The sequence below is a fragment of the Camelus bactrianus genome, chromosome 3 (genome assembly GCF_048773025.1).
Source record: "Camelus bactrianus isolate YW-2024 breed Bactrian camel chromosome 3, ASM4877302v1, whole genome shotgun sequence".
Taxonomy (NCBI): domain Eukaryota; kingdom Metazoa; phylum Chordata; class Mammalia; order Artiodactyla; family Camelidae; genus Camelus; species Camelus bactrianus.
The window spans coordinates 108,729,451-108,752,075 of record NC_133541.1 but is presented as its reverse complement, the minus strand read 5'-3'; the positions used below and the strand labels follow the sequence as shown (position 1 = coordinate 108,752,075).

Sequence of the window (22,625 nt, the reverse complement as noted above, 5' to 3'; positions counted from 1 at the left end):
GTATAAAACCCTAAAGACTCCACCAAAAATACTATGTGAAATAGTAAACAAATACAGTAAAGTTGCAGGAGATAAAATCAATATACAAAAGTCTGTTGCATTTCAATATACTGACAAAGAGCTAGCTGAAATAGAAATTAGGAAAACAATCCCATTTACAATCCCAACAAACAGAGTAAAATGCCTAGGAATAAATTTAACCAAGGAGGCAAAAGACCTGTACCCTGAAAACTGTAATTTATTATTTAAAAAAATTGAAGACACAAATAAATGGAAAAATACTCCATGCTCATGGAATGGAAGAAATAACATTGATAAAATGTCCATATTACCTAAAGCAATCTGTAGATTCAATGTAATCCTATCAAAATTTCAACAACATTTTTCACAGAAATAGGAAAAAATTCTAAAATTTATGAGGAACCACGAAAGACCCTAAATAGCCAAAACAATCCCGAGAAAAAAGAACAAAGCTGGAGGTATCACACTGCCTGATTTCAAACCATATGACAAAGCCACAGTAATCAAAAGTGGTATTAACAGAAAAACAGATACATAGCTCAATGGAACAGAATTGACAGCCCAGAAATAAACTCACACATACATGGGCAATTAATTTACAACAAAGGAGCAAACAACATACAGTGGAGAAAGGACAGTCTTTTCAATAGTGTTGAAAAACTGGACAGCCACATACAAAGAAATGAAACAACCACTATCTTACACCATACACAAAAATCAACCCAAAGTGGATTAAAGACTTGAATATAAGACCTGAAACCATAAAACTCCCAGAAGAAAATATAGGCAGTACACTCTTTGACGTCAGTCTTAGCAAGACCTTTCTAGGTACGTCTCCTCAGGCAAGGGAAACAAAAGCAAAAATAAATAAACAGGACTACAGCAAACTAAAGTTTCTGCACAACAAAGGAAAATATCAGTAAAATGAAAAGAAAATCTACTGAATGGGAGAAGATATTTGCAAATGATATATCCAGTAAGGGGTTAATATCTGAAGTATATCAAGAATTCATACAAGTCAAGAACAACAAAAAATCCATTTAAAAAGGGGGCAGAGGAGCTGAATAGACATTTTTCTGAAGAAGAAATAAAGATGACCAACAAGAGCATGGAAAGGTGTTCAACATCACTAATTAAGAAAATTCAGATCAAAACCACGAGATATCACCTCACACTTGTTAGAATGACTGTCATCAAAAAGATAAATAAAAGTGTTGGTGAGAAAGTAGAGAAAAGGTAAGCCTTATGTACTGTTGGTGGGAATGTAAATTGGTGCAGCCACTATGGAAAACAGTATGGAGGTTCCTCAAAAAACTAAGAACAACTACCATATGACCCAGCAATTCCACTCCTGGGTACATAACTTTAAAAACAGAAACACTAATTTGAAGATACATGTACCCCAATGTTCATAGCAGCATTAATAACAATTGCCAAGATATGGAAGCAACCTAATGGTTCATCAACAGATGAATAGATAAAGAAGATATGGAGTATGTACAATGGAGTACTACTCAGCCATAAAAAAGAATGAAAATTTGTCATTTGCAACAGCATGGTTGAACCTGGAGGGCATTACACTTAGTGCAATAAGACAGAGAAAGAAAAATACTGTATGCTATCACTTTTACATGGAATCTAAAAAATAAAACAAACAAATGAATATAGCAAACTCTTTGAGGAAACAGATTCATAGATATAGAGAACAAACCAGTGGTTACCAGTGGGGAGAGGGAAGGGGGAGAGGAAAGATGGGGTGGAGATTAAGAGGTACAAACTACTATGTATAAAATAAATAAGCAATAAGGATAGAATGAATAGTACAGGGAATATAGCCAATATTTTATAATAACTTTAAATGAGTATATAAAAATTTTGAATCACTATGTTGTACACCAGAAACTAATACAATATTGTAAATCAACTGTGCAGCAGTTTTTTAAAAAGCCACCCCACTCCCATTACCATTTGTTGGGCCGCACCTGCAGCCTGCGATTCAGCAGCACCTTATTGGACAGGCAGCCTCCATTGTGAGGTAGCTCTGGTTCCTCCTTGCCAAGATAGACAAGCGCTGAGCCTGGCCCCACATCCGGGCACCGGGATCTCCAGTCCAGTGATGCCTTCTTTCTCCTAGTCCTACGGTTCACTTTGCCCTAAAGCGATACAGGCCGAACTGGGAGGGGCTGAAAGCCCGGGTGAGTCCTGGCAGTGGCCAGGCAATCACAGGGTGCACTGAGGATCTTCCTGACATGAGTCTCTCATAAGTCCCCCGACACCCAGGTGAGGCATATAATCAACATCAGCTTCCCCCTCTCACCAGCACCAGGGCCAGGCACCGTTGTAAATTAGCAGCCAGCATCTCAGGCCTGCAGCCTCAGTTTCTCTGGAGAAAAACCCGTGGGAGGCTGGTTCAGGGCTGTTACAGGCCTTAAACCTGAGCTGCTACCACCTACTCACCATGTTGAAGATGTCATTGTTTGGAAGGGACTACAACAATGAGTCCAAGTCCCTGGACAATGGGTCCAAGTCGCTCTTGGAGAGTAGCAGTAGCATCACTTCAGAGAGTGTCCATGCTGCGGAGGAAGCCAGTGGAATATCGTAAGTAGCTGCACGGCCCTTCCAGCCCTAAGCCCAGCTCCTCTCTTCTTAACACATTTATCCCCATTGAACAGGAGACATGTGGATTAAAGATCAAACCTTCAGAATCTAAGAAGGTTGATCCATGTGGCTCTGAGTATTACACCTCTTTACCAGTTTTTGCACACACAAACAAAACAAACAAACAAACAGATAGAGTAGCTATCCACAGCACGAGCTTCTTAATTCCAGGAATAATTTTCTATCTCCAGCTGGCTGCTCTTTCAGGTTCAAGCTGCTTTCCTCTCCTACGACATCTGCTATTATTCATATTCTCTCTGTTTGTCCTTCTCTCTCTCCCTCCCGTCCTCCCCGTCTCCCCTAAACCCACCCAGGAAACAAAAGTTCACCTGCTAGCCCCAGGTCCCTACTTTTGCTACCATAAAGTCAGACACACGGAGCTTTTCCTTAGGGCTTTATTGCCAGTCAGACTATTAGTTAATAATCAGATCAGATGGCATAAAGAGGCTGTAAATGACAATACCCAGTGTTGGTAAGGATGTCAGGAAATGCCCTCTTTCATGTCCTTTTGGGAAGAATTAAACTGGTTCCTTTCTAGAAGGCAATGTTGTAATGTATGTCAAATCCTAACACATATTTACATAAAATATACGAATATTTATCTGGTATATGCTTTCTTTGAAAGTACACACATACACACAGACACAAATGGCCATAATGGGTGCCTTTGGGTAAGAGAATTGGTAGACTGGGAGGCAGAGATAGAAGAGATTTATGTTCACTACATAAAGTTTTTTGGTTCTTGTTTTTGTTTTACCTTTTGAATTTCATAGTGTGTCACTTAGAGTTTTTTTTTAAAGTATAATTAAATATAAATAAGTAAATCCTTTAATCACTGATACCACTTCTAGGAATTTTTTCTGTTGCGATAATAACACAGGTGTGCATAATTCTATTGACACACTGATTATAATACTGACAATTTGGAAACAATAAAAGATTATTTCTTTTTTTAAGTTTCTTTTTGGGGTTGGGTAATTAGGTGTATATATTTATTTTTAGAGGAGGTACTGGGGATTGAACCCAGGACCTCATGCATATTAAGCATGTGACCTACCACTTGAGCTATACCCTCCCCCCAGTAAAAGATTATTTAAAGTATGGTACACACATGCAGTGGGATACAGTACAGCCATTACAAGTGATGAAGGAAATGTATGCTTTTGGAAAAATATGTATGACATACTATTCATAAAGAAAATACAGAATTATATTGTTCTCCTTGTGTAAATTTGTGTGCATTTAAAGTCAGATAGGAATGCCCAAGGGAATGTTACTCAAAAATGTTAAAGGTAGTTATTTCCAATTGGTGGAAATTTTGGTATTTCCTTTTATAATGCAATGTATAATTTTTCAAGAAAAAAACACAAACCTCTTTAAAGGTCCCTGAGTGCTCCCAACATGTGGTTTACTCCCCACAGCCCTGATCCTAGTAGCTAAGGCATAATGTTTTCTCCAAAACCTTGTCTCACCGTTCCCAAGAGATCTGATTCAGGTGGGGGCCAAGACGCTGCTATAGGGAGGATATGAGGGATGGAAGTCAGGAAGAGCTAGAAAGAGCACATCTTTTGGAGAAATTACTATCCAAGAATTGACAAGAGATTTTAAAAATAGGGTTGTTTGGGTTTTTTTTCGCTTTGACAAATTTTCCAGTAATTGTAGTTATCAAGAAATAAAAGTTACTGTTGGAAGTGAAGGGACAACTTGTCCCCCCCTCCACCCATTGTTTAGATGAATAGACTGAACTAAGGGAGTTTCTGGAAGTCACAAAAGTCCCAAGGGCCACCCGTTCTCTCAGTCAAAAGCCTCTCCCTGGTCAGTATTGAAATGCAAAAACAGACACAGTCCTGATACCCTAACCAACAGGACCTAGAGATGTGAGCACTGTCTCTACAGGTCCTGCTTGAGCTCAGCCAGTTTATTTCCACTCTCTGCTGCCTCCAGATAGTTCAAAGAGGTGCCTGCAATGGCCTCCTCCAGGTACCTTTTGCGCCAGGAGGAAGGGACACCGCTACCTGCTTAAACCAGCCCTTGCTTGCCTTTTTCCTTATCAACCCAGCTCTGCTTCCTCATTAGGAAGCCCTTTTAAACAGGTGAGTGAGTGCCATAAGGTCAAACCGAAGGTGGTGATGATGATGACTGATGATGATAATGATGATGGTGATGATGCCTCACATCTGCGAAGCACTTCATGATTCCAAGAATCATCATGTCTACCTCTTCTGGTTCCTACCACACCCCTGAGAGGTAGGCAGGGCAAGAATTTTTCCCTCCCTCCCTCTCTCTCTCCCCCACCTCCCCACCGCTGGGGTAGGGTAGATGAGGAAACAGAAGATGTAAGCAGCCAAGGGCCTCCCCAAAACAGTGACCAAACACAATTGGTTAATGGCAGAGCTACAACTCAGAATCCAGTGCACCTTCCTCTGAGTTCAGTGCTTTGCACTCAACTTTTCTTTCTGTTTCTTTTTGATTCTCTTCTCATGATCCTGTTCCCATCTTTCCCCCTTCCCAGTGGATTGGCAGTGCCTGAGCAGGAGTGGCCAGCACAGGTGTGGAGAACATTTAGAACCCTGGTTGCTAGCACCCTGCAGGGCACATAGTAAGAATTTTGTATGCACAGTGGCCATTGTTATTAAATTATATTCAGTGCATAGCATGAAATAAGTTCACAGTGAATATTGGTTGAGTAAATGGATGAAGGAGTGAACTCAGATCAATAAATACTCTGCAAGTGGTGTCAGATTAGGTTTTTTGTCCTAGTGAGTGAATTAATAAACAAACTGGCACTGATACTCTGTAAATTGAGAAAATTCCTATTAACTTTTTCATTGTCTATCTAAATGCGAAGCATCTAGTAGATCTCAATAAATACTACGAGTGAATAAATCATGAAAAAAATCACTGGATGAATTAATAAATAAACTCATATTAGGAAGTTACCCAGAATGGTAGCAATGGTTAATAACTATTTCTTTAGAGCCTACTGTGTGTTAAATATTTGTTGAGTCACCTGAACTAGCAGCAGCCCTGGATCAGAGGTTCCAGAACAGATCCTGGGAACTGAGAGTGAAACCAGAGTCCACTTCAGCTGGTTTTGTCCATCTTCCCCACAGAGGGTGCTGGAGAGGCTGAAAGCCTGAGCCTTGCATCAGCTTTCTATCAGCTAACATACTCTCTTGTCTCCCTCTGCTCCCCCTACAGGATAGTGCAAACCTTGATCCACTTACTGAAATGCAACATTGGCACAGGGCTCCTGGGGCTTCCTCTGGCCATGAAAAATGCCGGCTTATTGGTAAGACAGACTTGTGCGATGCGAGCCAGGTTTACCTATTTGGGGGAAAGGGGTGTTAAGGCCTTGGCACCATTTATCAGTGGGCAATTTGGGGGGGGGGGTGGCAATCTTTCCCATGCAAGAGGAAATGTGCCTGTTGGCATCAGTCCACTGGAGCCAACCTGCAGCCAAATGGAACATACTTAGAGGCCATTCTTTTTGTTCTCAGTTTTATTGAGATATAATTGATATACAGCTCTGTATAAATTTAAGGTATGCCACATAATGACTTGACATATGTATACTGGGAAATGATTACCACAATAAGTTTAGTTGACATCCATCTCCTCATATAGTTACAAATATATATATATATTTTTTTCCTTGTGATGAGAACTTTTAGGATTTACTCTCTTTGCCACTTTCAAATATACCATATAGCAGTGTTAACTATAGTCACCATGTTGTACATTACATCCCCAGTACCTATTTATCTCATAACTGGAAGTTTGTACCTTTTGACCGCTTTCATCCAATTCCCTGTCTCCACCATTATTCTTAAAGGCCCACCATGCACACATACTGATACAGAATCTACTGTGCCACAGTCCTTGTGACTCCCTAGGATTATATCCATGCCATTTCATTCGTTTATATTAGCAGCCTGGCCCCTCCAAGCATTGAGTGTGTAACTCCTGTTTCAAACCATTTGATTGATTGTGAGAAAGTGGCTTGGAAGATGAGGATCACAAAGGCTTCACCAGTTCCCTGACGTTCCCTGTGCTATCACACCTCTGTCTTCTTACTTACGCTGTTCCCTTCTTTATTTCTGTTTTTGAACTCTGCCTCCTCTGTAAAATTTGACTGTTTCCTATTAAAATTAATGCCAACTTCACCTTGTGTTTTTTTAGAACTTATGTCTATTAAATCGGGAATTCTTACAACACTTAAATGATGAGGCATACTTTTTTTTTTTAAATATAGCTATCTTCCTCACTTAACCTGAAAGCTCTGAGGGCAGGAACTCTTTGATTCATCTTTACACCTCCCCACAATAGTTCTGTAAAAACTTGCATGCTTCAAGTCCCGGTTTGTGTCTATGGCACTGAATAGATGGATGATTTCCATTTAGTTGAATCGAATTTCGCCTCCTCTCCAGGCCTGGCAGGTGGCGCCCATGTCTAAAAAAGGCATACTGAGACCCTGACTTCTTCTACTATGACTTGCAATCTGTATCAGTTCCAACCCCGAGATGGGATGCTCCTCTTTGGAATCCTCAGGGTTCTAGAACTTCTGAAGAATATTATTACCACATGGCCCTCAGGGGAAGTCTGTTTGCCAATGAGGTGTTTGCTTTTTAAGATAGCTCTTTTATTCTTTGATTTTTGCTTCCTAAGAGTTATTAGATGATTTCTTTACCCTCTAACTCCCATCAGAACCTCTAATCATGTAGTACTTTCCAGCTCACGAAACACTAAGAGCATTGACTCATTCAGTAATAAAAGTTACTGCACAACTACACTGTGCCAGATACATGGCAAGAGCTTTGCTAGCCTTCTTTTATTCATTCCTTACAAAAAATTCATCTGGCCCAAAATGTCAATAGTGTCCCTTTGGTAACCTTGTACTAGAGGAAGAAAACCATGTCCTAAGAGGAACCTTGGTCTTTAATCATCTTGGAGGAAGTGGGGGCTGGCATGTGAAAAGGAATGAAGGATTTAGAAAGCAGAACTCAAGGCAGATGAGGAAAGGCATGGGCTATTGGGGGTGGTAGTGAGTTCTCTGTTGCTAGAAGTATCCTAGCAGAGTTTGGGCAGCCACTTTGCAGCAGTGCTAAGAAGGGCATATGGGCCAGAGCATCTGAGGGCACAAGGACATTCAGGCAGAGGCTCTCATACCAGGGGCTCTCATTTCAAAATCTCATCTTTATTATGATAGAGGCATCAGCACCCAGGTGGGGAGAAGGCCGGGTGTGGGAGCCATCTGGTTGTGGCTCACTGTGCCCGCCTCTCCTTTCCCCTCCAGGTCGGTCCTTTCAGCCTGCTGGCCATCGGGATCCTCACCGTGCACTGTATGGTCATCCTGCTGAACTGTGCTCATCACTTAAGTCAAAGGTGAGAGTCCTGCTTCTCTCTCACTTGGCACCAGGCCCTTTCTGAGGGTGTGCTGAGTTTCCCTGGATTGCTGACCCAATTAGCTGGCTACTTCTCCAGGTCACTGCCCCTGCTGCTCCAGATGCTACAGAGGTGGTGGAGGGAGTGATGAAAATCCCAACTGGGAACTCCTAGGTCCTGGCCCAACTCTGCTGCTAACCAGCTGGACAACTTTGCCAAGCTCCCGCACCCTCTGAGCCCAAATGTCCACACCTAGAAAGATGAAAAGTAATAAAAGACGAGCACATACCCTCTACACTGCCATGTATGTGTGAGATACTTAGGGATGTCCTCCTTTTCCTGTTAATCTCCCTACCCCCAACCTCCTCAAATTCCAATATACACACCTTGGAGGAGAAATTTGTTCCAGGTAGACCCTTCCTGGGACACTTTAGTAACAGTAAAAAACGTAGTTAGCAATAAGACAAATAGTTCACAGTGACTTCAGTCACTAATAAAGCGTACATACATCACTCAATGTTTATATTTTTGAATTTTGCAAAACAAAATTCCAAAGAGAAGACAAATGCAATGAAAAAGAATGCTGAGAGTTTCATATTAATAAACTAGCAATTCATGATGATTGACAATTCCTTACAGCCAACAACCTGGTGACTTTCTGTCTGCAGGGCTCAGTGCTCCCAAGGCAGGCAGATCTGAGTATGCCCTCATAGATGTGCAGAAAGACCTCATGAGTCGCAGTAAGGATATTAAATGAAACTTTTCATAGAGTCAAACTATAATAACCCAAATAGGTGTATCTGGAGCCTATGTCAGCCACATCTAATTTGTGTGGTACTTTCCAGCTCACGAAACACTAAGAGCATTGACTCATTCAGTAATAATAGTTACTGCACAATTACACTGTGCCAGATACATGGCAAGAGCTTTGCAAGCCTTCTTTTATTCACTCCTTACTATAAAATTTTATGGTAGGCACCATTATTCCCACTTTACAAATGAGTAAACTGAGGCTTAGGTGAGTTAAATGCCTTGCTCAAGGTCACACAGCTAGGAGGTGGCAGAGCCAGTATCCCAAGACCTGTCTGACTCTACCTCCCCCTTAACCTACCTGCAAATTTTTTTCTTCCCTTAAGCCTGCTGGGACCATTATTTTACCATGCAGGCTCCTAACATCTATGTCATTTATGACAGCCTTTCCCTGATTTTTCTTATTGATGACTTGTTTTTCTTTTTTCTAATATAGAGGTTATAGACTAATGGCCTAACAGCTGACAATGGCCTTCAGATATATTTGGGGAGACTTCTACAAATTCTGTTCTTTTGTTTTTAGCCAACATTTTAAAACCTGGAGATTCCACATTAAAAAAAAAATCCTGCACCTTCTTTCCAGTTAAACACTCTGGCACATCTTCAGCTTCATTCCTTCATCTTTCAGCTGTAACCATGTCCTGATTAAACCCTTTGGGAATAGGACATGTACCAGGGACTTGGTCACTGTCTCCACTATTCCCTATTCTGTCTCATACCCAGCCTCTCTCACCATATTACTGCTACCTGTCTGGTCACCATTGCTTTTGTTTTGGGTTTTTTTTTTTTGTCCTTTTAAAAAAAAATTATTTTTATGAGACATAATTGACATGTAACATTGTATAAGTTTAAGGTGTACAGCATGTGTTATTTGATACATTTACATATTGCTATATGATTACCCATAACATTAGCTAATGCCCCTCTTATGTCATATAGTTACCATTTCCTTTTGTGTGTGTGTGTGTCAATTTCTGATGTACAGCATAATGTTTCAGTCATACGTATACATACATATATTCCTTTTCATATTCTTTTTCATTATAGGTTACTACAAGATATTAAATATGAATCCCTGTGCTATACAATATAGACTTATTGTTTATTTTATATATATAGTAGTTAGTATCTGCAAATCTCAAACTCCCAATTTATCCCTTCCCACTCCCTTTCCCCACTGGTAACCACAAGTTTGTTCTCTGTGTCTGTGAGTTTGTCTCTATTTTGTAAATAAGTTTATTTGTGTTTTTTTTTTTTGATTCCATATATAAGTGATATCATATGGTATTTTTCTTTCTCTTTCTGGCTTCTTCACTTAGTATGACAATCTTAGTATGACAATTGCAGCAAATGGCATTATTTTATTCCTTTTTATTGCTAAGTAGTATTCCATTATATAAATATATCACAACTTTTGTATCCAGTCATCTGTCAATGGACATTAGGTTGCTTCCATGTCTTGGCCATTGTATATAGTGCTGCTATGAACATTGAAGGGCATGTATCTTTTCAAATTCGCGTTCCCTCCAGATATATGCCCAGGGGTAGAATTGCTGGATCATATGGTAAGTCTGTTTTTTTTTAAATTAATTTTAATTAGCCTGTTTTCCATAATGGCTGCACCAAACTGTATTCCCACCAGCAGTGTAGGAGGGTTCCCTTTTCTCCACACCCTCTCCAGCATTTATCATTTCTGGACTTTTTAAGGATGGCCATTCTGACTGGTGCAAGGTGATACCTCATTGTAGTTTTGATTTGCATTTATCTAATAACTAGCGATATTGAGCATTTTTTCATGTGCCTATTGGTCATTCATATGTCTTCATTGGAGAATTGCTTGTTTAGGTTTTCTGCCCATTTTTGAATTGGGTCATTTGTTTTTTACTTATTAAGTCATATGAGCTGTTTATATATTCTGGAAATCAAGCCTTTGTCAGTCTCATGCTTTGCAAATATTTTCTCCCATTCCATAGGTTGTCATTTTGTTTTGCTTATGGTTTCCTTTGCTGTGCAAAAGCTTGTAAGTTTAATTAGGCCCCATTTGTTAGTTTTCGTTTTTATTTCTATTGCCTGGGTAGACTGCCCTGGGAGAACATTACTAAGATTTATGTCAGATAATGTTTTGCCTATGTTTTCTTCTAGGAGGTTTATAGTTTTCTTGATATTTAAGTCTTTAAGCCATTTTGAGTTTATTTTTGTATGTGGTATGAGGGTGTGTTCTAACTTCATTGATTTACACTGCAGCTGTCCAGCTTTCCCAACACCACTTGCCAAAGAGAATCTCTTTTCTCCATTGTACACCTTTGCCACCTTTGTTGAAGATTAATTGACCATAGGTGTCTGGGTTTATTTCTGGGCTCTCTATCCTGTTCCATATGTCTGTTTTTGTGCCAGTTCCACACTGTTTTGATTACTGTAACTCTGTAATATTGTCTGAAGTCTGGGAGGGTTATGCTTCCAATTTGACTCTTTTTCTTCAATATTGCTTGGGGACTTCTGGGTCTTTTGTGGTTCCATGTACATTTTAGGATTATTTGTTCTAGTTCTGTGAAAAATGTCCTGAGTAATTTGATTCATTGCTTTTGAATTTGCAATCCTCAAACTAATATGTTTGCTGTTCCTATGCAATGTGACCTCATTTATATTTCAAATGCCAAGGACAGTGAGTAATAATAAAAACAGAAGCATCCTGCTGTGTTCCTAATGCATCACCTTATCCATCTCTCACTGTCTCCTCCCCAAAACCCAGAATGTGTGTGGAAAAAACTGAGCCCCAGAAGTATAAACAGACTTGCTCAAGGTCTCCCAGACATCTGAAGGGGAGTGTTGGGATTTAAACCCTGGTATCCTGACAACTCTGGGACCTTTTCCCTCTTCCAGCTATTCCCCTCAGTCGTGCAATTAACACCAGGGATCTGGGACATGGGCAACTTACTTCTACTTCCTTTGTTGACAGTCCTCAGCAGGGCCTTCCCCTCCCTTAGGAAGGGCCACCTGGGAAAGAAGGACAAAGGAAGAGGATTAGATAGGTTGGAACTTGGGTGTTCCATCCGACAGGAATTCTAAGCAGGAGCCTAAATATCACCTTTGCATGGGATTTGGTTCAGGGCAAGTATCTCAAATGTTCCAACACCCAAAGCGGTGGAAAGAAGGGAATGTAAGTCAGAAAAGACAGAACCACTGGCTTGGCCGTACTTATACCCCTCCCCCCACTTCCCCCTCTCCCAGCCAGGTGTGCACACCTGACAGCTTTCACATCCTCTGTTTCCTTTGTTTACAGACCTAATCAATTCACAACTATTGTCTACTTAAAAATAATAATAATAATATCCACTTAAATGTTAGTGTTAAAAAGACAACTACAAAAAAAGGCAAACTATTGAAACTTTTAGAAGTATACCATTATAAAATATCTCAATAGACTCACAGACATAGAAAACAAACAATTACTAAAGGAGAAAGAGGGGTGGGGAGGGATAAATTAGGAGTTTGGGATTAGCGGATACAAACTACTCTATGTAATATAGATAAACAACAAGGTCCTAAGGTAGAGCACAGAGAACTACATTCAGTAGCTTGTAATGACCTATAATGAAAAAGAACATATATATGTATAACTGAATCACTATGCTGTATACCAGAAACTAACACAATGTTGTAAAACAACTATACTTCAATTAATTAAATATCAAAATAATATCATTGCTGGACATTACTAGAATGCTCCATGTTAACACATGAATATACAATAATTACTAATTTCAAGAGGAAATTACACTTCAAAGAAATGTTTTAAGTTATACATTGCTTGTCCTTTCCCTAGACTGCAAAAAACTTTTGTGAACTATGGAGAGGCCATGATGTACAGCCTGGAAACCTGCCCAAATGCCTGGCTGAGGACCCACTCAGCATGGGGAAGGTAGTAGTCATAGATGTCACAAAAGTAGTAGTAATAATAAAACAGACACAGTAATAATCCTCACCCATTCTGCCTTTATTTCTAGCTACACAAATTTTATATGAATATGTTCTTGCGCACTTTCAAACAATGCAGAGAATCTCCATTAGCTCCATGCCCCATCCCACTCTTCACCCAAGAAGTAATCCCTGATACCTAGTTAATAAATATTACTCTAGACTTTTTCTCCCCATGCACATGATGTATGTGTGCAAATGGAACTATATGTGATTTGGGTTGTATTTCCTTATGTATTAACTGGAATAGTTTTGGGAAATTTGCTCTTAACAACATGTCTCTAATTTCTTCCCATGTTGGGACATAGAGATAGACTTCATTGTTTCGTGAAACTCAAAATTTTCCCCAGTGTAGATGGATACTGTGGTTTTATTTAATCCTTCCCCAAAGGTGAATATTTAGGTTGTTCCCTCACTGGATAAAAAGTTTATAGTGTACAAAACACTATGTCTCAGCTCCTCTCATCATCTCAGTGACCTTGTGAGGTAGGTGGGTGTGTCTTTATTGTCCTGTAAATATGGTGACCAAGGCTCACAGAGACAGAATAACATGTCCAAAGTCATAGACATAGATAGTGGTGAAGCAGAGTTTCAACTGAGCACCTAACATGTTAGCCTTTCCCAGAGAAGCCTCTCAGGAGGTAGTGAGTCAATATTGTGGCTGCCAAGATCTCTCCTGCAGATCTCCTCTCTTGGGACTCTTAGTAGATCCCTGATCTCCTGGGTAGGAGTCACTCTGATTGTCAGGCAGGTGGGGAAGGGGCAGTTATAATGGAGGACTCACAACTGACCATCCTTTCTTACCAAGATATAACAGCTTCTGATGACACCCTAAATAAAACTTTCAAGTGGGAAGGGTCCTTGGCGATCACTATACCCATGTCTTTTCAAGTGGAGGAAGATGAAAACCAGATAGGCCATAAGGCTGCTCAAGGTTACCCAGGAATTTAATGGCAGAGCAAGGATTGACATCCAGAACATCCAGCTCCCACCCACTGCACTGTGCCATTTCTCTGGAGTCCCAGTAACTGAGAAAGAATTGGGAAACTATTTTATTTAAACCAATGATATGTAATTTTTAGTCTGCTAAGAGATACATGGAGAGTTTGATTCAAAAGTACCCACTCTGTGTAAGCAACAGTCATCAGTGGATGCTCATTGTGAAAGGTCATTGGAAAATTATAAAGAATATACTGACATCACCTGACCCCATGTACTCCGCATCTCATGTTTAGACATGGGACAACCAGACATGATGTATCTTATAATGGGATACAGTGAGGAGTACAGAGCACCAGCTCTGAAATACCCTTGCCAGAAAGATAAGTGAAGAACCTTAATCTTATCAAACCACTAGATCTAATACCAGTTTACAGGAAGCACAGGGGATAGAGGAACAAGATAAATGGCATTATGAATTCATCAACTGAATCTAGAAAGTGGAACATACTACAGACAATTTTCTGGTATCTTCAATACCAACCAAAAATACTGAAGTTCCAAGAGAAAAAAATAAAGAGGGCAAAGGAAATACAGTGGTTTAAAAAAAAACTTGAGACCTAGTAACAAAATGCAATGAATAGACTTGTTTAGAAATCAACTGTGAAATAGATTTTTTTTTAATTGGAAAAATCTGAATATGGATTGAATATTAAATGATATAAAGAATTGTTAGTTTTGTAAGGGGTGATTAATGGCATGATGGTTATATTTTATTTAAATTCTTGTCCACTAGAGCTGCATACTGAATTATTTACAGGTGGAATGACTTGAGGTCCCTAGTTTGCTTCAGATACTCCCAACAAAATAAGAATGTGTGCTGTGGAGTGAAGGAGCTGATGGAAGAGGTTTGCCAAAAAGTTAATTGTTGAAGCTGGGATGGGCACAAGAGGAGTCATTGAATTATTGTCATTGCTTTCGTGTATGTTTGAGAATCTCCATTATAAGGAAGAAAAACATCTCCATTCTGAAGTCTCACCTGACACTGCCAATCTTCTGACTCAGGCTGATATGAGAGCCAGGAATCTGTTTTTTTACCATAAACCTCAGATGATGCTGATGCAATGATTGCTACAACCCAGTCCTGAAAAACACGGATCTAAACATTAGAACCTAAGGAGAGAAACATATTTTTGTACTATTAAAAAATAAATGCATCTCCAAATTCAGGACAATTTGAGAATCCAAAAGAATAATGATAGTAATGGAGTATAATATATTAAATAAAAAATAATGTGAGTTTATCATGATTAAAAATAGGAGGGAAGAATATATCTTTCTTAAATGCTAGCTAATAAACTTAGATGAAATGACAGAACTAGAAAATCACCATCTTGCAACCACCAATGAAATAATTGATTCAGGCAAAGATCACCAGTCAATTTGTTAAAACCCTTGGTTTGAGGAGAATAGGATATTCATGCCATCTCAGTTTTACCCCCAGGTTACAAAGCAGGAAATGGGCACTTACAAAGGAGAGGTCTAGCAGTCACCTTCACATTGGAACCACAGGGCATCCTGTGCCTCCCAATATGATGAATCAGAAGTACAAAGTATCGCCTACATGGTATGTTTGCCTAAAGTGCTTATCTGAATCATAAAGAAACAGTCACATTAGTCCATAATGTGGGACATTCTACAAAACAGATGGCCTAGACTCTTCCCAAAAAGTCATTGTCATGGGAAACAAAAAAGGTGGATGTATATACATGGCTGCTCTACCTGAACAAAAGATGAAAGAGATGTAGCCAGATGCAACATATAAACCTTGATTAGATCCTGAATCAAAAAGAATTTTTAAACAGCTGTAAAAGATGTTTTGGAGAGAATTGAGTTATTGAAAATACAGACTACATATTGGAAGATATTAAAGTTGATTTTCTGGATATCAAAGTCCTTAGAGAAGTGTATTAAAGTATTTAGGGTTGACGTGTTATAATATCTGCAATTAATTTTCAAGTAGTTGAGAGAAAAATACATTACACGTGTGTGTAAGGATGAACACATTCATCCATCCATATGTAATGCAGGAAGGGCTAAAAGTTAATCAGTATATCTAGTTAAAAGTTATATGAATGTTAATTATCTTAGTCTTTCAGCTTTTTCTGTGCATTTGAAATTTTTCAAAATAAAAAAATGGGGAAATATTAAAAATAATAACAAATGAGATAATTGTCTCAAAAAATAAAAATAAATGCACTAAAAAATAATTTGTTTCTCCCTCTGTCTGCCTCTTCTCCTTCTCAGGTACACTGTCAGCTTCTTATTAATCATCACCCAACTGGGCTTCTGCAGTATTTATTTTATATTTATGGCAGACAATTTACAACAGGTAAAGAGGCCTCTTTTAGGCAGAGTGGGGGAAAAGCAGACCTCCTGCTGCTAGGACTGCATTTGCAAGAGTGTAGTGTTCAGAGCATGGGAGGAGCAGACTTCAGTTCTACTCCTGGATCAGACTACACTTGGGAGTTCCCTCCATCTTGGGAATCACTCTTTAAAAGGATCATAGGGAAGCCAAAGCAACATCTGAGGAGTGTAACAAGGATGCAGAGAGAGCTTGCAACTATGTCCAATCAGAAATAATTGAGAATTTTTACCCCTAAAAGTGTTGGTGACATTTTCTTTAGGTATATCAGGGTTGTCATGCAGAAGATGACTAAATTGAGGCAAACTAAATTGAATTGCAACCTTGCTCTCATTGCATTCCTAACAGGCATTACAAGTCAGTCATGGCATTCTTTCCTGGCTTCATGGAATTGAGGGAGCACACTTGTTTTTGTGCACTCAAACAGAACTATGACAAGCAGTGTAAATGGATATTCAAGCAGATAGATTTCGGTCAATATTTTGAGCTTTCTAACTTTTAGGGTTATCTAAGGTTGAAGAAGATATTCCTGTGTAATCAATTCCTGTTCTCTGGATGTATGAAAGAAAACCATTTGGTATGGAAGAAGAGGTTGGGCTAGATGACAAAGGACCCTTCAGCCTTAAGATTTGATGAGTCTAAGAGTTTTTGGTTGTCACAACCATGAGTACCACAGTTTAGGAGTACCAGATTTGGCAAATAAAACTATATGACAGCCAGTTAAACTGGAATTTCAGATAAGAAGCAAATAATTGTTTTTTACTATGAGTATGTCCTTATGTAATATTTGGAACTTAAGTTTTACTCAAAAGTTATTTGTTAATTATCTGAAATTGAAACTTAACTGGGCATCCTGTGTTCATGTGGCAGCTCTAACTACACTGTCCTTCCTGTGCTCCATATCAGATGGCGGAAGAAGCCCACCTGACATCCAACACCTGCCAACCCAGGAAAATCCTGGTACCGACCCCCATCCTGGACATTCGCTTCTACATGCTGTTACTCCTGCCCCTCCTGATCCTGCTGGTGTTTATCCAGAACCTCAGGGTGCTATCCATCTTCTCAACACTGGCCAACATCGCCACCTTGGGGAGCATGGCTCTGATCTTTGAATATATTGTGCAGGTCTGTGCCTGAAACCACTGCAGAAGAGGGTCGGTGTCCAGGGCTCCTGAGACACTTGGGGAGGGTCACTGTCACTATGGGCAAGTGAAGGTGAGGAAGGTGACCTTCTGCTCTGAGCATCCCCTGCTAAAGTGACATCTGTGAACTTCTGTCCCACAAGCTATAAAAGCTAGTCATCATTGTCACACTGGATAACAATGGGTCATTCAACAAACGGGGTTTTTTTTTATTTTATTTTTTATTGAAATGTAGTTGATTTACAATGTTAGTTTCAGGTGTACAACAAAGTGATTCAGTTATACATACATATATACATATGTTTTCAGATTCTTTTCCATTATAGCTTATTATAAGATATTGAGTATAGTCCCCTGTGCTATATAGTAGGTCCTTGTTCTTTATCTATTTTACATATAGTAGTGTGTATCTGTTAATCCTAAACTCCTAATTTATCCCTCCCCCTACCTTTTCCCTTTGGTAACCATAGTTTATATTCAACAAATATTTCTTGATAACTTCTGTGATCCAGGCATTGTGCAAGGGGCAGGGGCTTCAGTAGTACATAAAACTGACAGGTGACTGCTCTCTTGAAGGTTACAATCACTTGGGGAGATAAACCTCAATCATATAACCAGCCAAAACAGTAACAGTAATAGGCTGACAAGGGATATGTGGATGCAAAGGAATTTGATTCACTTTGTGCCAAGTTCTTTATATATTAACTCATTAGATTTTCACAATTATGCTATTTTGTAGGTAGTACTACTTTATCCTCACTTTACAGATAAGAAAACTGATCAACAGAAAGTAATTTTTCCACTAATTCTAGTCATTTTGCCTCCCAGCCCCTGCTTTGCTATTATTACAGGCTCTGAAATTCCACCATTATAGTTTCATTTCTTTGAATCTGAAAGTCTCTGGGGTTGTATTTGTTTCCTGCTGCTGCTGTAACAAGTCACCACAAATCTGATGGCTTAAAACAACACATTATCTTAGAGTTCTGGAGGTCTCATTGGGCTAAAAGCATCAGGGCTGCATTTCTTTCTGGAGTCTTTGGAGTTAAATTTGTTTCTTTGCCTTTTCCAGCTTCTAGAACCTGCCCTCCTGTATAAACTCATGGTCCACTTCCCTCTTCAAAGCCAGCAGTGTCAGGCCAAATCTTTTCATACTGTAATCTTTCAGTTCTCTCTTCTGATTTCCTCTTCCACTTTTAAAGACTTTTGTGATTACACTGGACCCCCAGATAATCCAAGATAACCTCCTTATTTTAAAATTAGCTGATTAGCTACCTTCATTCAGTTTGAAAACTTAATTCTGCCTTGCCACATAACATAACATATTAAAGCTTCCAGGGACTAGGATGTGGACATTATTCTGCCCACTAGAGTCTATTAAAATAATCATTCTCTCTAGATCTCTTATAGCTGCTATACCAGCCAGGAGACTTCACGGCTCTGAGAGAAGTGATGGGAAAGATGTGTGAGAAAACCTGAGTTCTTATCTGGGCTGTGCCACTAACTTACAGGGTGTAGCCTCGGGCAATTCCCTTCTGTTCCCTGAGCCCCACTTTCCTCACATGTAAAGATGTGATAAATCAAAATGTGGTAAATATATACAAAGTATTCCTTAGAAATGAATGAAATTCTGATCCATGCTACAACATGGATGAAACTTAGAGACATTATGATTAGTGAACTAAACCAGTCACAAAAAGACAACTATTATTTGATTTCACTTACATGAGGTACCTAGAATAGTCAAATTCATAGAGACAGAAGGTCAAACAGGGTTCACCGGGGGCTGAGTAATAGGGAGATATTATTTATTAGGTGTAGAGTTTCAGCTGGGGATGATGATGAAGCTCTGGAGATGGAATGTGGTGATGGTTGTACGATAATGTGAATGCACTTAATGCCACTGAATTGTACACTTAAAAATGTTTAAAATGGCCAATTTTATGCAATGTATATTACCACAATAAAAATAAATTAAATTTTAAAAGATAAGAAGGTGACTCAGCTGTAGGTATCTTATGGGTGCTTGTAACACTGTCTCTGTTGATGTCAGGTGAGCCCAGCTCTCTACCAGATCTGGAGTGACTTCTGCACCATGGTAAAACCAATGTCCTTCTTCTGCTTCCTTTCAGGGGATTCCAGATCCCAGGAACCTACCCTTGATGGCAAGCTGGAAGACCTTCCTGGTGTTCTTCGGTACAGCCATCTTCACATTTGAAGGCGTTGGTATGGTAAGGTGGATGTGAGGTTTGAGGGAATGGTCCCTGGTGTTCTCTAGGGATTCCAGATGTCTAAATGATAGTATTTATGGGAAGTGCAGACTGTCATCTTCTTCCACCGGAAGAGAAAGTCAGTATCCATTCACGGGACGCCAACTCCTCCATACACCACACCAAGCCTTGAAGACTGACTGAGAACTTATCATCAGCCCATGTGGAGTGGGGCTACTCCTGGCAGCAGAAAGTGTAGGAGGAAATGAAAGGGGTTGTGGCCGCTTCCTGGCCCCAGGCTGCCTCGAGAAGGATATCTGTGCTTCTGGGAGAACCTGCTACTTCTCTTTCTACCTTTTATTTCTCAACCTCCTTTCTCTTCCAGGTTCTTTCTCTCAAAAACCAGATGAAGCATCCACAGCAGTTTTCTTTTGTTCTGTACTTGGGGATGTCCCTTATCATCATCCTCTACATCTGCCTGGGGACTCTGGGCTACATGAAGTTTGGGTCGAACACCCAGGCCAGCATCACCCTCAACTTGCCCAATTGCTGGTATGTCCCTGATCATCTGGAGTAGGGTGGGGAGGGGAGGGGGGTCATGGGATCTGAGCCTTAGCAACAAATATTACCTGATAACATTAATATGACAGTAACAGGTACGTTTGATAATCCAGGCATTGTGTGTTACCTCATTTAATTCTCACAGCAGCCCTATGGCAAAGCAAGTGGCATAGCCACGGCCTCACTCCAAGGGGTAGGGAAGTAAAATCCTACTGTGTGCTGGGAGACTGGGAAGTATTTGGAGAGCAGCACACAGGGCTGCCAGGCTGTCTCAGGAAATGACTGTGAGGATAAATTGGCTTAATATACATAAAATGCCTAGGAAAGTGGCACATAGTAGGCACTCATCGAGTGTGAGCTGTTCTCACTGTTACGTCTCCACATGGCCTTGGTCTTTTGGAAGTGAGTAGTGTGATGGGGCATTCATTTCCCATAAAGCCACAGCTGTAAAATGAGAAAAAGATCACCCGTCCCATCTGCTTCACTGCGTTGTGGTAATGACTGGATGAGATAATAAATGTGGAATTTCTTTGAAGTTGTGAGTTATTTTACACCAGAAAGATACTGTCGGCCTAATATAGTGTTCTTATTCTGGGCCATTCGGGCTGCCACTAGCTACCTTGGGCAGGGCGCTTTCCTTGTGGGGGAGTCAACTGAAAAACATGGGCGTCAGGTGCCTTGACATCACACCTCTGGACCTGGCTCCTCATCAGAGTCTCCAGAGGAGCCTTAAAGGAATAAACACAAATGCCCTCCCAGTGAGAAAAAGACCAACCAAACAACCCAAGTTAAAATGGGCCTGAGCGAGCAGTTCACAGGCAAATCCAAAAAATGACATTTTATGTATTTGAAAAGATGCTTTGTCTCCTTCATAATAACAGAAATGCCAATTGAAAAAAAAAACAAACCACAATGGCAAAGACCAGCATGTGTTCACACACTGTGTTCTGGCAAGGAGACAGGGAAGCAAGCTTCCCAATATGCTGGGACAACAAATGGGCTATATAGATACACATATATAGGGCCAAGAGCCATCAAAATAGTATTTCATTTTCTGTTTTATTTTTATTGAGGTATAGTTTTATTTCCTACTTTATTTTTATGAAAGTGTATTATATAGGCTTCAGGTATACATCATAGTGATTCACAATTTTTAAAGTTTATATTCCATGAATAGTCATTATAAAATATTGGCTCTATTCCCTGTGTTGTACAAGACACCCTTGTGGCTTATTTATTTTAGGCATAGTAGTTTGTACCTCTTCATCCTCTACCTATCTTGCCTCTCCCCTGTCCCTCTCCCCACTGGTAACCACTAGTTTGTTCTCTACATCTGTGAGCCCATTTCTTTTCTGTTATATTCACTAGTTTGTTGTGTTTTTTTGATTCTACATAGAAGTAATATCATACAGTATTTGTCTTTCTCTGTCTGACTTATGTCACTTAACATAGCACCCTTCAGGTACATCCATGTTTCTGAAAATGGCAAATTTTCATTCTTTTTTGCAGCTGGATAGTATTCCATTGTGTATGTGTGTGTGTGTGTGTGTGTATCTCACATCTTCTTTATCCATTCATCTGTTGATGGACACTTAGGTAGCTTCCATATCTTGTCAATTGTTATTAATGCTGCTGTGAACATTGGGGTGTATGTATCTTTTTGAATTAATGTTTTTATTTTCTAAGATAATACCCAGGAACAGAATTGCTGGGTCATATGGTAGTTCTGTTTTTAATTTTTTGAAGAACCTCCATACTGTTTTCCACAGTGGCTGCACCAATTTACATTCTCACCAACAGTGTACAGGGGTTCCCCTTTTTCCTCATCCTTGTCCGCATTTGTTATTTGTGGCCCTTATGTGGAATTGCTGGGTCATATGGTAGTTCTGTTTTTAGTTTTTTGAGGAACCTCCATACTGTTTTCCACAGTGGCTGCACCAATTTATGTTCCCACCAGCAATGTATGAGTGTTCCTTTTTCTAAGAGCTATTAAAATGTTAAATCACGTATACTTTTACCCAGCACTTTTACTTCTGAGGTTGTGTACTATATGTGCATCGATATATGTACAAGAATATTCTTCACAGCATTGTTTATTGGCAAAAGATTGGGAATAATCTAAATATCCAGTAAGTAGGGACTGGTTAAATAATTACAGTATATCCATGCAATTGAGATACCAAACAGGTAATTACACAGAAGAGCCGGATCAATGTGTACTGATGGGAAACAATCACCAGGAAATATTTAGTGAATAAAAAACAGAGCTCAACAGTGTGTACAGGAAGCTACAGTGTATACGCTTGTGTGTATGTGTGTGTTTGTGTGTCCCTACATTCTGGAAAACCTTGTATTTATACTATTTCTGGAAGAGATTCAAGAACACTGTAAGAGGAGTTGCCTATGGAGAGAGGAACTGGAGACTGGGAGTCAAAGGTGGGAGGGAATCATGGTATGACTTTTGTCCTGTGGATTTTACTCAATGCAGGTATAACTTTTTTA

The 22,625-nt window shown here is 39.7% G+C and overlaps 1 protein-coding gene and 1 non-coding gene across 3 annotated transcripts in view; one reads left to right on the top strand and one right to left on the bottom strand.

Annotated features, from left to right (window-relative positions):
* The first annotated feature begins 2,479 nt into the window (after positions 1-2,479).
* The window catches only part of LOC105080938 (proton-coupled amino acid transporter 3), a 30,651-nt gene continuing 10,505 nt past the window's right edge, over positions 2,480-22,625 (top strand). Inside the window, exons 1-8 of one of the 2 annotated variants that reach the window (XM_045506711.2) lie at positions 2,480-2,619; positions 5,881-5,971; positions 7,976-8,064; positions 12,698-12,793; positions 16,096-16,180; positions 17,120-17,338; positions 19,485-19,583; positions 19,948-20,114. In XM_045506711.2, the coding sequence (XP_045362667.2) occupies positions 2,480-2,619; positions 5,881-5,971; positions 7,976-8,064; positions 12,698-12,793; positions 16,096-16,180; positions 17,120-17,338; positions 19,485-19,583; positions 19,948-20,114 (986 nt within the window). The other variant, XM_074360952.1, reaches the window with a different exon arrangement.
* On the bottom strand, positions 3,682-3,755 carry TRNAI-AAU (transfer RNA isoleucine (anticodon AAU)). The gene has a single exon. It is a non-coding gene; the product is annotated as a tRNA-Ile (tRNA).